Below are 16,026 nucleotides of genomic sequence, written 5' to 3' on the forward strand. Positions count from 1 at the left end.
AAGTGATTATGGAATCCAGGATCTCTAGAGTAGGTGAGGGCTGCAAACGAATTCTTGAGGGTTTTAGCTGTTTTTCTAATCTTTTTAACCTTAAAGTTGGTGTGTGTTGAGAAAAGTCAGTATCTTTCCAGATTGGAGGTTAATGCACAGGGATTTATGCAGCGGTTTTCAGATCGTGGTCATGGCATCAGCGGCATCAGCATCATCCAGGAAATTGCTAGAAATGCAAATTCTTGGGCCCAGATCAGACCTACTGAATCAGCAGTTTGCTTTAACAAGTTTCCAGGTGATTCTGATGCCTGCTTAAGTAGGAGAGCCACCTGTCTACATCCTTTCAGTGGATCCCACCCATAGGTATGTGGGATTTCCAGAACTCTTTGTGAATCGGTGAGGTTAGAGCTTGGTTTGTAAGCTCTCGTGTAGTGAACGAGTAAATAGGAGGTTGAGTTTTGGCAGCTAAAGTTGGCCACAGATTTAAGAACAAAGTTTCTTTTTCTAAAAATCTGGAGATATTTTGCCTCTTCAGTATAAAATATTCCTGAAACTAAGAAGGAAAGTACTGACTTAAAATGGAAAAGGAAAAAAGGGTGATTCTGGGAAACACCAGGACACACACCTGACTGGTTATTAGTTGACAATATGAAAATCACTGTGCCCCAAATAAAACTTATTTGATGATATTAAATGAAATTTTATCCAAATGAAAGCATATAAAAAGGAAATATGGATGGATAATTACCATGAAATTGTTGAATTTCAGTAAAGGCAATTTTTCATTTGTAGAAATTACATTTTTAACTCTGTACCAGCTCAGAGAAACCATCAGCAGGAAGAGTCATGGGAGTTTTAGTCATTTTTAGCCTTGGATCAGTTATATAACATGTTTGTGATGTGAATCAAATGGTATAAAGATTAAATATGAAGGCCCTCTTGCAAATCGTTTTATGTGTAACGTGTTCTTCACGTTAAAGTCAATTCATTCGGTAATATAAGGAATTCCAATGGGAATATGGAATTTTATGAATATTTTCTTTCATCAATGTAACCAGAATTTAAGTGGCTACCATGTGGACAGAATAGTAATAGTGTTCTCACCCTTCCTCCAGACAATGTTAGGAAGAGTCAGCCACATTCAGGGGGTGGTGGTGGTGGGATGAACTAGGAGATTGAGATTGATATATATACACTAATATGTATAAAATAGATAACTAATAAGAAAAAGCTGTATAAAAAAATAAATAAAATAAAATTCAAAAATTCAAAAAAAAAAAAAGAAAGAAAGAAAGAAAAAAAAAAAGAGTCAGCCACATTCATATGAAGGGTGAATAAGATTTTTTGACCACAGAGTTACACCGCTATGGAAAAGATACAAAATTAAAAGTAACCAAACTTTACCTCAAGCCAAACCAAGGCTTTTGAAAATGAGAACCCTTATATGCATAAAGGAGAAACCATATACAAAACTAAAAATATCACCTTAGGAATGCCTTACCTTTGAGATACGGGGCTCTTAATTTTCTAAAATTACCCCTTCCCTTGTGTGGATATTATATGCTGAGCTAACGATTCCTTATTGAGCATCCTTTTTGGCTGAATAGCTTCCCTATCAAACTATCCCAGAATGGTCAAGACTGAAATTGATTTTTAGAAGATTGGTATATCAGACACTGACTTAAAAAGGATTCCCCAGTTCCTCATATGTCCACTCTATGACTTATTCTTCCCATTATATGTTTTAGAAATCAATTGTGAATCAGGTTTCCGTGAGTCATTTTTGTAAACAATAGTCTTTTGAATCTTCTTAATTATTGTGCTTTCTGCCACTAAATGTCTAGAAAAAAATGGAGTAATATATGTTCCTCGGAGCTCTAGTGAGGATTCTTTTATGTTAATATTCTTTTAAACAAATGAAGCTTCAGGATAAAAGTTCATTCAGCAACGTCTATAGGAAATAAATGATAAGCCACAGGCCATATTCAGAAATGCAATCAGAAAAGAAGGCTAGCTTTTAACTTAGGGCTGGTTTTTAACTTTGTGGGACATAAAGTCATCCTAGAAGGCTGGCGATAGATAACTACATACATACATAATATTTATATATCTAACATACATATCTAACTAGGCAAAAGTACTTCTTCCCATGGCAGGCCAAAGTCAGTATGGGAAGAAAACCTTCATTGTATTTAAACAGTGAGAACATGTGAGATTAAGACTTTGGAAGGCAGAATGTGGGAATAAACGTTAAAATGAGAGGAAGAGGATCTATTATTTCAACTATAAGCCGAGTGTTTGTATACATTATATCATATAGTCCTCAAAAGAAGCTTCAAGGATAATATCTCCATTTTACAGATGAAGTACTGACAGATCAGGAATATCCTCAAGATCATGGACTAACAATAGGGGTTTATTGCAGAAATCTTATCAAAGACCCAAATCTTCAGTGCTGGGATGGTAAAGTCCAGGCAATGCCAGAGCCCTGATGGGCTAAACAGTTGATAAAAACATACGTAAGCTGACTGGCACTATTCCTCATTTACTGCCTCCTCTCAATGCTGCTATTCCCTGAGTTTACTCATAAAATCTTGGCCAAAGAAATTGTTCAAAGGAGGTGGATAAAAGTCCAGTATCCAGAATATATAAGTAACTCTTACAAATCAACAATAAAGAGACAAATAATCCAAATAAAAATGGGCAAAGAATTTGAATAGACCATTATCCAAAGAAGATATACAAATGCCAATAAGCATGTGAAAAGATGCTCAACATCATTTGTCATTAGGGAAATTCAAATCAAAACCATAAGGAGATACCCCTTCATAGCCACTAGGATGTGGAGAAATTGAAACCCTTATTCCTTTTGCTGATGGGGATGTAAAATGATGTTGCCACTGTGGAAAAGTTAGGCAGTTCCTCAAATAGTTAAACATAGATTTATCACATGACCCAACCATTTGACTCCTAGTTATATACTCGGAAGAACTGAGAACATATGTCCACACAAAAACTTGTACATGAATGTTCGTAGCAGTATAATTCATAATAGCCCAAAAGTAGAAACTCAAATGTCCATCAACTAATGAATGGATGAACAAAATATGCTATATGCCTGCAATGGAATAATATTCCACCATAAAAATGAAGAGGCACTGATATCTGCTACAACGTGGGTAAACCTTTAAAACGTTATGCTGAGTGAAAGAAGTCAGCCATAAAAGGCTACATATTGCATGATTCCATTTATGTGATTGATCCAGGATAGGAAATTTATGGAGACATAAAACAGATCAGTGAGCAAAAGAAGGAAATGGAAAATGATGACTAATGTGTATGGGTGCCCTCTTGGGGTAACAAAAATGTTCTGAAATTAAATAGTGATAATTGTTGCACATTCTTGTGAATATACTAAAAGACCAGTGAATTGTACACTTTAAAAAGGATGAGTTTGATGGTATATGAATTATATACTAATAAAAAAAACCCTTTATAGCTCAATAAAGCAATAGAAAAATTAACAAAATCAAAGGCTGTTTCTTTGACTAGATAAATGAGATTGACAAACTCTAACAAAAATGTCGAGGAAAAAGAAGGTCGATAAAATTAAATATGATACAGAAAGAGAATGGTCAAATAAATACAGATACAACAGGAATATTAAAAAAAATAATAAAAGATTAGAGAAACATCTCACAGTAGTATGAGCTTGATATATCAGGAATGATGACGTATCCTGCCCGTGTTCTCAAATGGCTGTGGGCTTAAGGTTTTATCTTTTCTGAGAGGGCCATGTTGGGGGTGTGAGGGTAGGGTTGGGGGGCAACAGCAATCTTTGAAGGGGCCTCAAAGGGAGAAGGAGTCCCTTTAGCCCAAATCTGCAGCAATGGGCAACCAGCGAACTGGGAAATTCCTAGCATTTCTGCCAGTGACCTGGAAGTTTTGGCTAGCCTGGGTCCTAGCATTGTTACCGTCTATAATGAAGCCCGAGTGGACAGTTACCACTAGATGGCATCACAATGCAGCTAGCCAGGATGAATTTGAACTGTGCAGCTCTGCAACTCTCGGTCCGTGGTTATAGAAGCTCGTCCTGGACATTTCATTTAGTCTCACAATTAAACATCTCTTCATTTACATGGCTAATTTCTAATGTTTACATTCTACTTATCCAATTTTGGCTTTTTCTCTACTGTGAATGACTATGTGAGTGAACTCAAAATGTAGATGAAGTGGATACATTCCTTGAAAAATATAAAATGTCACAACTAGCACAAATATAGAAAACTTAAATAGAATCGTACATATGAAATCAATTGAAATGGCATTTAACAACTTCCCCTCCCTGGAACCCCAGGCTTAGATTGTTTTACAGGTAAATTCTAAGAAACTTTCAAGAAACAGTTGTTTTCTAACCTACACTGGATATTCCAGACAATGGAAGAGAAGAAAAACTGCCTGACTCATCTTATGGACCCAGAGTAAGAACTAAGCTTCACAGTGTGTCTGTGAGCGCACCCTCTGCCAGGAGGGGCGGCTGCCTCAGCCCTGGGCAGACATTGGAGCCTGGCCTTTGCCCACTGAGTCCAAAGATGTGCCACCAAGGTGCCAGGTTCTTCCCGCTCCCTTCTTCCTCAACCTCCCCAGCAGACGAGAGCTCCGTGTACTCAGGATTAGAGACCTCGGCTGGTATGTGGAGACTCAAAGTCACACCAGGACCTCCTGATTAGAGGAAACTGAGGCAGAGAGAAGGGACTGCACCACTCCCTCCTAGGGCAGCTGGGTGAGAAAGCCCTTCCTTGGTCTGAGTTGAAATCTGCTTCCCTGGGGCGCTCCCTGAGAACAAGACCTGCTTGAGCCGCCCGACTGGGAAGGTAAACAACTGGCTGGGAAGAAACAGGGTCTTCTGATCTATCTGTGGTGCTAAGGTTAAAGACTGAGGTCTAGGGAGGTACTGGCTACCACACACTGGGGACTTGAAGCAGATGAAGGACAGACCAAGATAGTGAAGGGTCTTGATTGGAGGAGCCAATGGCAGCTGGGTTAGCTGTTTAGCATACAGCTGCTGTGGCTGGATAGCACAGGATATGAAGGGTGTTGGGAAAATCCCATATTAGCCAGAGGCTTCTCTGTTATACTGATATCATTTGTCTGTCAGTCCACATGTAGGAATTTCTGCAAGACAGACTGTATCTAGGAGTTAATTTATCCAAGACCATGCACATGCTCTATGGGGAAAAAATTAAAATGTAAAGAAAAGGCATAGAAGATGATCTGAATAAATGGAGAAACATTTCATGCTCTTGGATGAAATGACTAATATAATGAAGATGGCAATTTTCCCTAAATTATCTATAAGTTCAATTCAATCCTGATAAAAATTCTATTTGGATTTTTTGATGAATTTGATAGCCTTTACTTGAACATTTATACAGAATAATGAAAGTCCACAAATAGTAAACCAATCTTTTTTTTTTTTTTTTAAATGAAAGCTTCTTAATTTATTTATTTTTTATTTTTGGCTGTGTTGGGTCTTCGTTTCTGTGCGAGGGCTTTCTCTAGTTGCGGCGAGCGGGGGCCACTCTTCATCGCGGTGCGCGGGCCTCTCACTATCGCGGCCTCTCCCGTTGCGGAGCACAAGCTCCAGACACGCAGGCTCAGTAGTTGTGGCTCACGGGCCTAGTTGCTCCGCGGCATGTGGGATCTTCCCAGACCAGGGCTCGAACCTGTGTCCCCTGCATTGGCAGGCAGATTCTCAACCACTGCGCCACCAGGGAAGCCCCCAATATCTTTTTAAAAATTGTAAACACATGAGAGCTATGCTCCTAACAAATGTACGGTACAGTATTGCTAACTATAAGCAGAATGTTGTACAGCCGATCTCCCGAACTTTTTCATAGTAAGCCAAGCTTGCAAAAGAAAAGTAAACGGAATAACATTCCCTGGCAGATATTAAGACATGCTACAAAGCCATAGTAATGAAAACAGTGTGATATTGGTACAAGGACAGACAAATCGATCAATGGAACAGAATAGAGAGCTCAATGTGATTTGTATATTGATTGGAAATTAATATATCGTAAAGGTGGCACCACAAGTCAATGGGGAAAGGAAGGATTGTGTAGTACACTACTGGATGAACAGGCACATTATACAGAGAAGAATAAGATTGACCTTGTTATAACACTATATACAAAGGCAGATTCCAGATGAATGAAAGACCTAAATGTGAAAGTTTAAACTATACAGTTATTAGAAGAAAATGTACAATTTCTTTGTGATCTTAAGGTGGGGAAGGATTTATTAACTAAATCCTCAAATGTGAAATCTTTAAAAAAAAAGTTGATTTCGATTACACCTGGGCAATGTTATTGTTGATACAATGATTAGAATGTTAACAGACATTATAAATAAAGTGCTAATGCCAACAAGGGACTGATACCTGAAAACTATTGCAAATTAACAAGAAAGAGGTACAAACTCTAGTGGAAAGTGGTGAAGTATGGGAAAAGAAAATTTACAGAATACATACAAAATTTTACAAGAACATATGCAAATAAAAGAATATACATTGTTTATGAAGAGGCAGAGAAATGCTGGTAGGCCATGGGGATTTACAAATATACATGTGAAGAGACAAAGGAGTTAATGAATAAATAAGAGAAGAGTCTGTGTGGACCAATAAACTGAGTCCCACCAACTGAGGCCTGTAATCTCAGTCTTCCAAGGAGACCCAAAAAGAAAAGGAAAGCAAAAAAAAATGAAGGTATCTGTCTTTTTTAAAGCTCCAAACCCACCCTTTCTTTCTAGTTTTATCCCTTGAGGCTCTGTAAATATCTTCTCATTAAATAGGTAACTTCAGAGGCTGTCTTTTTTTTTTTTTTTTAACGTCTTTATTGGAGTTTAATTGCTTTACAATGTTGTGTTAGTTTCTGCTGTATAACAAAGTGAAACAGTTATATGTATCAGAGGCTGTCTTGATGATTATCTGAAGTGATATATGTAGGGCAGCTGGCACAGAGTATATACTCAAATGCTGGTTTCCTCTTCCTCGCTTTAATGCTTTCTTTTTCATCCGCCTTCCCCCTACCAGTTCTTTATTTGAACCTTGAAAAGTTTTTCACTGTTGGGTTCATTTCTGTTTTTCTCTATCGCTTTTGAAGCGTGGTCACGTATTCTCTCCTACAGGTGTGTCTCCTGATTAACCCTCTTCTGGAGATCTCACGTCAATGGATGCAGCCTGGGAGAGCACGAGGGGTTTCTGAAGCCATGTCACCCTGATGACTCAGGTGGAGTTCTTGCCCCCCAGCCCTCCATCCCTACCCCAGAAATCTATCATGTAACTCCTGCTGCTAACGAACGCCCTTTCTCTCCCATCCTCGTGCTATACTTTCTTAGCCCCAAGGAAAAAAGGTTGTGGATACCTGTTGGATTTCATTTTGTTCAGTTTGCCCTCAGCCTGTCAATTGTGCTATCAAAGAAGCTCTCCAGGTTTGTATCATTCCAGAATTTGATATACGTATTGGGTAGATTTCCATGGTGCTTCTGGGCAGAACAAGGACAAATTGAGGGATGGTACAAAACGCAGGTTTAACTTAAACGTAGGGAAAACTTTGAAAAATCAGAATGGTCTCAACATGGAATGGGTTTCCATGGAGGGTAGTGAATTCCTTGTCAGTGGAGATGTTCCGAGTGTGGCTGCTTGATCAAGGGGGGGATGGTGGAGTCCCGTGGATCTCGACCCTCCTGTCACATTAGAATCATCTGGGGAGTTGTTTAAAGCTCCCTGTGCTTGCCCCTTTCCCTCATTTAGTCTTCTTTAATTGGTTCCACATGGGAGCAGACATCAGCTTTAAAGCTTAAAACTCCCCAGGTGATTCCAACGTGCCCCCAGAGCTGTGAGAGTCTACTGTAGAAAAAAAATTAAAGTTAAGAAAGTTGGGTCTGACAACCTAAAACTCTTCCTTTCATCTTGGAAATGATATTACTTTAACTTCCTATTTGGTATCGAGTGGGTGCTTAGGTGCTTTTTGATGCTGACCTCCTTTTCCTCCCCATGTTTTCTTTCAACTAAGCTCTCCCCTGTGTCCACCCAGAACATCTTTGTGGAAGACAGATGGCTGCCGCTTCTGTGGCCCCTCTTCCTTTTGGGTGCTGGTGTGTTTTGCTCCCTTTGAGATCAGTTGCCTTAAAGTGCTCTGTTGCCCTCACACACTGGAAACCACAGCACTTTCTCCAGAGGGACAGTTTTCTGTAGAACTGGCTATTTTAAATAGTAGCACAAGATTGAAGAAAACACATTTAACTGTGGAAAGGCCATTGACAGTAGCCGTAAGTGTAAATTTTCTTTTTTTGGGCCCATATGTTGAACTGGTTTAAAAAGCCCCAGATTCTTGTTAACTTAGTTGGAAAACACATTAAGGAATGATTACAGGGGCCTCCATTTAGGGGCGCTTGTTAATTATCTGCTTCCTGCAGAGAAAAGATAAGGTTGGGTGGAGGAAGGGCATAAGGGCAGAGAGAGAGAGAGAGAGAGAGAGAGAGAGAGAGAGAGAGGAATCAACTGCAGGACCCCAGCCTGTAATAGAGGTAATGACCTGAAGTCCCCTCATCACAGAGTCTACATCCTGTTTTTCTGTCAAGTGAACTTATCTTGAAATCTGAGATGCCCCTTCCCCTCTGTCCTTTTCAGACTCGCTGTCTGCTCTTTCCTTCTTTTTAGCTGCCCTGAGAGCACTGGACACAGTGCCATTCTATAGAGTTAATTCTTATGTCTCTTGCCTCCTTTCAAGAAAAAGATCAGGGCTTGACATTATGACAGGTCTCCTCAAAGACCTGTGAGAGGGTAAAGTTCTTTAAAATATAATCATTTGCTTCTAGGCGAATAGCAGCAATTCTTGTTCCCAAACTTTAACCTTCCAACCATTAAATGTTAAATGTAAATAAGATAAACCTTTATATTGCCTTAAATACCTTCCTTTAAAAAATTTCCTTCTCAGATAAATTTTCCCACCTAGTTTCATGGATTTCTTTCCTTAACCTGACAGTTGGCCATATTTACTCCTTCCTAAATTCTTTTTTTTTAATTGAAGTATAGTTGATTTACAATGTTGTGTTAGTTTCAGGTGTACAGCACAGTGATTCAGCTCTCTATTTTTTCAGATTCTTTTCCCTTATAGGTTATTACAAAATATTGAGTATAGCTCCCTGTGCTGTACAGTAGGTACTTGTTGGTTATCTATTTTTTTAAATTTTTGTTTATTTTTTAAAATAAATTTATTTATTTATTTTTGGCTGCATTGGGTCTTCGTTGCTGCGCCCAGGCTTTCTCTAGTTGCGGCGAGTGGGGGCTACTCTTCGTTGTGGTGCATGGGCTTCTCGTTGCAGTGGCTTCTCTTGCTGCAGAGCATGGGCTCTAGGCACGCAGGCTTCAGTAGTTGAAGCACGCGGGGTCAGTAGTTGTGGCTTGCAGGCTGTAGAGCGCAGGCTTAGTAGTTGTGGCGCACGGGTTTTGTTGCTCCGCAGCATGTGGGCTCTTCCCGTACCAGGGCTCGAACCCATGTCCCCTGCGTTGGCAGGTGGATTCCTAACCACTGTGCCACCAGCGAAGCCCCTATCTATTTTATATATAGTCGTGTGTACATGTTAATCCCAGACTCCTAATTTATCCCCCCCATCCCCTTTGGTAACCGTAAGTTTGCTTTCTATGTCTGTGGGTCTATTTCTATTTTATAAATAAGTTGATTTGTATCTTTTTGTTTAGACGGCACATATAAGTGATATCATATGATATTTGTCTTTCCCTCTCTGGCTTGCTTCACTTAGTATGATAATCTCTAGGTCCATCCATGTGGCTGCAAATGGCATTATTTCATTCTTCTTTATGGCTGAGTAATATTCCATTGTACATTGTATATATGTATCACATTTCTTTATCCATTCATCTGTCTATGGACATTTAGGTTGCTTCACTCTTTCCTAAATTCTTAAAATGGGGTGCATGGGAGTATAGTTTTTAAGCCACAAAGAAAATTTTGTTTGTCTGTTACCTCACTGGTAAGCGCTTCTGTTTTTGCTGGGTCGGCTTTATTGAGCTAAGGCTGAAACGTGATGCTCTCCACTCAGCCATCGCATTGCCCTCCTGAAACCGAAGTTACTATGTCACCCTTGGCTGGAACTCTTGATTTAGAGGAGGAGAATCCGAAGGATAGTAACAGGGGCTTTGTAGTTATGGAATTATACCCTTTCCTTGAGCGAATAGAGAAAAACACAAGCTCGTGTTTGTGTTGGTCATTTTTAGCTCATATCCTTTTTGGGGGGGACGTTAAAATGCTGCTCATGAAACACAGAAGTGCTAGGCTTCAACTGTGTGCCTTCAGCACAGTTGGCTGACATGCAGTGCTCAGCAGGCTTCTAGAGCAGCGGTCCCGACCGTTTTGTCACCAGGGACCGGTTTCGTGGAAGACAGTTTTTCTATGGACCGGTGGCGGGGGGTTGGGGGGGATGGTTCAGGCAGTAATGTGAGCGATGGGGAGCGGCAGATGAAGCTTTGCTCGCTCGCTGCTCACCTCCTGCTGTGTGGCCTGGTTCCTAGCAGGCTGCGGACCAGTTGGGGACCCCTATTCTAGAGAACAAACCAGGATGATGGGGATGAGGAGTTTCACTTTTGGCTTAGCTTTATTTGACATCCAAAGATTTCATTTTAGAAGTTTGGTGCCCCAAAGGTCTAGAGATGGATAAGTGTTTATGGCTCCAGGAAGTTCTCAGCGGTTCTGAACTCCCTTATGAATCATTTGTGTGACTGTAAGAACTAGGCTTAAAGAACTTCCTAGGCAAGAGTCAGTACCCCTTGGCCTGGTGGAGGCTGACGATGTTGGCATGACCATGTGACAGATGCACCACCTCCTTAAAGCTTTTGGGAGCCTTTCCTCAGTGGAAGGTGCTCTTACCCTGGAGAAATGGGGACTATTAAATTAGGAGGAATTGTGGTGTCTTGGCCCAGCATCCAGTAAGAGGTCCTCAGAGCAGCGCAGCTACCCCACCTTTGGGTCCTGGCTGCCTGGAGCTTTTGGTTAACTTAAGAAAAATCACCAAACAAAATCACACACACAAATTAGCTCATGCTGAATGGGTGGCAGCTAGCAGGAATCATGTTAGCAGATATGATGGAAATGAGTTTTATTAATTATATAATTTTGAACTATCTGAATTCAGCTAGTTACACCAGACCCATTTGATGAATCAAGAGATCATGAGTATGAATAATGCCTTGGTATACATTTGCCTTATTTCTGAGTAAAGTTCCATGTTTATATGATAATCATTGATCTTCTCTAGCTACCATTATCAACAGTTCAAGCAGTCTTCCCAATTATGTTTTTATTTTCTTGTGACCTACTTCTGAAAAAATGTAGATGCCTTTGATCTAGACTATGATGGTCTTGGACCTGCTCTGCCTGAGTTCCTTTTTTTTTTGTCCTTCTGCTGCTGTGTTCTCTATCATGGAGGGGCTGACCCACGAAGGCTGTGGTTTACCAAAGTCTTGTGTTTGCTAGCTTCTCACTGACTTTAGCCAGTGGAGGCACTGGTGAGATCCCCAAGGGAGGTTGGGAGAAGCCAGGGTATTTTCCCTCCTCCCTCTGCCTTGGGCTGATGCTCTGGCAGCAGGTGAATTTATCACGTGGCTCCAGCTCCCACTGTACAGGCTCTGCGTGCTTCAGGCTTTGTTGGCTGATGGATTGTCCTGAGTTCCAGCAGTACCACCTCTTCTCTTTGTTCTCCACCCTAAAGGTGGTATTGGCTTCCTGTTGTTGCTAATATCTGGGTTATGGCATCATCACCTGTTCGACTCTCAGCTTCTCCATGACCTGTGTTACCCATTCTGTGCCTTCAATCCCCTCTGTTTTAAATACTTGCAGTGGTACATAATCAACCTCCTCGTTTTGTAAAGAGGGATTTGAAGTCCAGAGAGATAAAAGTGTGCTTCCTAAGGCTATCTGGAAGTCAAACTTCTAGCATTTCAAGCACTGACAATGCGGTTAAGAATCCAGAAGTAAGAAAACAGTAATTTCTTTGATGTGAGTAGCTATCTGAAAATTCTTACACTAATGCCCGAACATCAGCCCCCCAAGCAGACACTCATTAAGCCTAATATTTCTGTTTTTTGCAAACAATTATTCAAGTTGTTGTCACTAAAATTCTCCTGGAAACTGGTGCTCATATTTGCCTGGTGACAGCATTGCACCCAGGCTGTTGTTCCATTGACTAGAGCTCTCATAGCCTGGAATGGTGGTGAATGTATCTCCCCAGGCACCTAATTTACTGTTAACTAGAGACTCACCCAGTGGAATCTGAGTTGATAATTTATAGAAGCACAGAGAACTGAAACCCCCGAACACAGGACTAAATAAATTAGTGGTTTCATTTTCCTGACACAATGAGAAGCCAGAAATGGGGAGTTGCCGGCAGTAATCCCAGCTTAACGATGTCAGGGCTGAGACCTTCACTGTGGTGGTGGCCATGCAGGTCTACTGCTTAGATCTTCCTTCAAGGAAGAATTTGCCGTCTTGAGAGACTCCAAATGCAACGCTTTCAGGATCTGCCTCAGCTTTTGATGCAGGGCCACACTTTTCCCAGGCAGCCCCCAAGCAATGACTGAGCATAGCAGAAGACACTGAGGCATGGCCATTCTCTCTGATATAGGATTCATCAAATGGACAGTCTCTGCTCTGGAGGTTCCTGTTGGCTTTGCTGAAATTTTGTGAGATTTGCATCTTAATTCAAGGCTCCTCTTGTTCAATACTGCCTTCTTCCCCCTTTCCTCTCATAAGCGTGGTCAGATTTTCAAATCAGAAAATCTGAAGGCCTTTGTGGCCCAATCCCCTACCCCTCCTCCAATACCACTTTTGATCTTTACCCTCCCAATAATGCCAGAGTTGCACTCCTAACTCTGATTCAGTGTCTGCTTCCTGGAGGTCCTGACAGCACTTCTCTTGGCCCTTCCCTACTATTTTTTTTAAGTTAAATATAGCTGATGTATAATATTATATGTTACAGCTGTACAGTGTAGTGATTCACAATTTTTAAGGGTTATACTCCATTTATAGTTATTATGATATATTGGCTATATTCCCTATGTTGTATCCTTGTAGCTTATTTTATTTTTTCATTAAAAAGAATTTTTTTAAATAAATTTATTTTATTTTAAAATAAGTTGGGTCTTTGTTGCATTGGGTCTTTGTTGCTGCACACGGGCTTTCTCTAGTTGTGGTGAGCAGGGGCTACTCCTTGCTGTGGTGCACGGACTTCTCATTGCGGTGGCTTCTCTTGTTGCAGAGCATGGGCTCTAGGCACTCAGGCTTCAGTAGTTGTGGCCCGCGGGCTCAGTAGTTGTGGCTCGCAGGCTCTAGAGTGCAGACTCAGTAGTTGTGGTGCACGGGCTTAGTTGCTCCGCGGCCTGTGGGATCCTCCCGGACCAGGGCTTGAACCCATGTCCCCTGAATTGGCAGGTGGATTCTTAACCACTGCACCACCAGGGAAGTCCCAAAATTTTTAAAAAATTTTATATTGGAGTATAGTTGATTTACAATGTTGTGTTAGTTTCAGGTGTACAGCAAAGTGATTCAGTTATACGTCTACATGTATCTATTCTTTTTCAGATTCTTTTCCCATTTAGGTTATTGCAGAATATTGAGTAGAGTTCCAGATACAGTAGGTCCTTGTTGATTATTTTATATACAGTAGTGTGTATATGTTAACCTCAACCTCCTAATTTATCCCTCCCCCTCCTTTCCCCTTTGGTAACCATAGGTTTGTTTTCAAAGTCTATGAGTCTGTTTCTGTTTTGCAAATAAGTTCATTTGTATCATTTTTTTTAGATTCCACATATAAGTGATATCATATGATATTTGTCTTCCTCTGTCTGACTTACTTCACTTAGTATGATTATCTCTAGGTCCTTGTAGCTTACTTTATACATAACAGTTTGTACCTCTTTGTCCCCTACCCCTATATTGCCCCTCCGCCTTCCCTTTCCCCAGTGGTAACCACTAGTTTGTTCTCTGTATCTGTGAACCTGTTGCTTTTTTGTTATATTCACTAGTTCGTTGTATTTTTTAGGTTCCACATATAAGTGATATCATACAGTATTGTCTTTCTCTGTCTGACTTATTTCACTTAGCACAACATGGATCCAGATCCATCCATGTTGTTGCAAATGGCAACATCTTCCCTTCTATTTACTCGAGGCTGTAGAATGGTGCTCCCACCTCCAGCATCTCAGCACTGTGCCCATGCTTCAGCAGAATGCAGCACTACCAACTGATTCCGTTTTTCTTTTAGGAAATTTTACTGTTTTCATTTCTTAGGCCAGAACTGTGTCGTATAACTATAGCAACCACAAGGGAGGTGGGGAAATGATTTTTGTTTTAGCTGAACGTATCACAGTCCCAACAAAATTGAATTCTGCTACTGAGAAAGAAGAAAAGAATAGGTATTTTGTAGGCAACAAGTAGTTTTTGGCCCACTTTATTTTCATATCTGGAAAACCTTTTTTTTAAATTGAAACGTAATTGATGTATGCTATTATGTTAGTTTCAGGTTACTACATAATAATTTGACATTTGCATACATTATAAAATGATCACCATAACTCTAGTAGCCATCTGTACATGTACAAACTTTTTACAATATTACTAACCATATTCCTTATGCTGTATATTATATTCCTGTGGCTTATATATTATATATTATATAACTGGAGGTTTGTACCTCTTATCTTCTACACCTACTTCACCTCCCCACCCCTCCTTCTGGCAACCACCTGTTTGTTCTCTGTGTGTATGATTCTGTTTTCATTTTGTTTTGTTTGTTTTTGTTTTTTAGATTCCACATATAAGTGAGATCAGGTGGTATTTGTCTTTCTCTTTCTAACTTATTTCACTTAATATAATACCTTCTAGGTCCATCCATGCTGTTGCAAATGACAAGATTTAATTTTTTTATGGCTGAGGAATATTCCATTATAATTTTGTAATATTCCACATCTTCTTTATACATTTGTCTATGTTTATCTTAGGTTGCTTCCATACCTTGGTTATTTTAAATAATGCTGCAATAAACATTGGAGTGCATATATCTTTTCAAATCAGTGTTTTTGTTTTCTTTGGATAAATACCCGGAAGTGGAATTGCTGGATTGTATGGTAGTTCTATTTTTAATTTCTTTAGGAAACTCCATACTGTTTTCCATAGTGGCTGCACCAATTTACAGTCCCACCAATGAGGTGTGAGGATTCCCTTTCCATATCCTTGCCGTTACATGTTATTTGTTATCTTTTTGATGATAGCCATTCTGACAGGTATGTGGTGGTATTGCATTGTGGTTTTGATTTGCATGTCCCTGATGATAAGTGGTGTTGAGCATCTTTTCATGTGTCTGTCGGCCATCTGTTTCTCTCCTTTGGGAAAATGTCTATTCAGATGCTCTGCCCATTTTTTTAATTGGGTTATTTGTTTTTTTGATGTTGAGTTGCATGAGTTCTCTGTATATTTTGGATATTAACCCCTTGTCAGATATATTGTTTGCAAATATATTTTCCTATTCAGTAGGCTGCCTTTTTGTTTTGTTGATAGTTTTCTTTGCTGTGCAAAAGCTTTTTAGTTTGATGTAGTCCCATTTGTTTTTTATTTATTTTTGTCTTTGTTTCCCTTGCCTTTGGAGACATAACCAAAAAATATAAGATCAGTGTCAAAGAGCATATTGTCTGTGTTTTCTTCTGGGAGTTTTATGGTTTCAGGTCTTACATGTAAGGCATTAATCCATTTTGAGGTTATTTTTGTATATGGTGTGAGAAAGTAGTCCAGTTTAATTCTTGTTGCATGCAGTTGTCCAGCTTTTCCAACACCATTTATTTAAGAGGCTATCTTTTCCCATCATATTTTCTTGCCTCCTTTATTGTAGAATAATTGTTCTTATAAATGTAGGTTCATTTCTGGACTCTCCATTCAGTTCCATTGATGTGTGTGTCTGTTTTTG

General features: G+C 39.9%; 1 protein-coding gene and 1 long non-coding RNA gene across 8 annotated transcripts in view; one reads left to right on the plus strand and one right to left on the minus strand.

Moving 5' to 3' along the window:
• HSD17B4 (hydroxysteroid 17-beta dehydrogenase 4) overlaps positions 1-16,026 on the plus strand; it is a 244,086-nt gene that overhangs the window by 156,909 nt on the left and 71,151 nt on the right. For 4 of the 7 annotated variants that reach the window (XR_014239448.1, XR_014239449.1, XM_082376255.1 and 1 more), the window contains exon 24: positions 7,180-7,280. The exons of the other annotated variants lie outside the window; for them this stretch is intronic. Coding sequence is in view for 2 of the 4 variants with exons in the window: in XM_082376255.1 (XP_082232381.1) it covers positions 7,180-7,272 (93 nt within the window). In the remaining 2 variants the exon portion in view is untranslated. Of the gene's footprint in view, positions 1-7,179; positions 7,281-16,026 lie in introns of those variants that run through there. 7 annotated transcript variants of the gene reach the window in all.
• The window catches only part of LOC309622617, a 620,423-nt gene that overhangs the window by 48,205 nt on the left and 556,192 nt on the right, over positions 1-16,026 (minus strand). The gene's annotated exons all lie outside the window — the stretch shown is intronic.

Source organism: Balaenoptera borealis, assembly GCF_965194805.1.
Source record: "Balaenoptera borealis genome assembly, chromosome: 2".
NCBI lineage: Eukaryota > Metazoa > Chordata > Mammalia > Artiodactyla > Balaenopteridae > Balaenoptera > Balaenoptera borealis.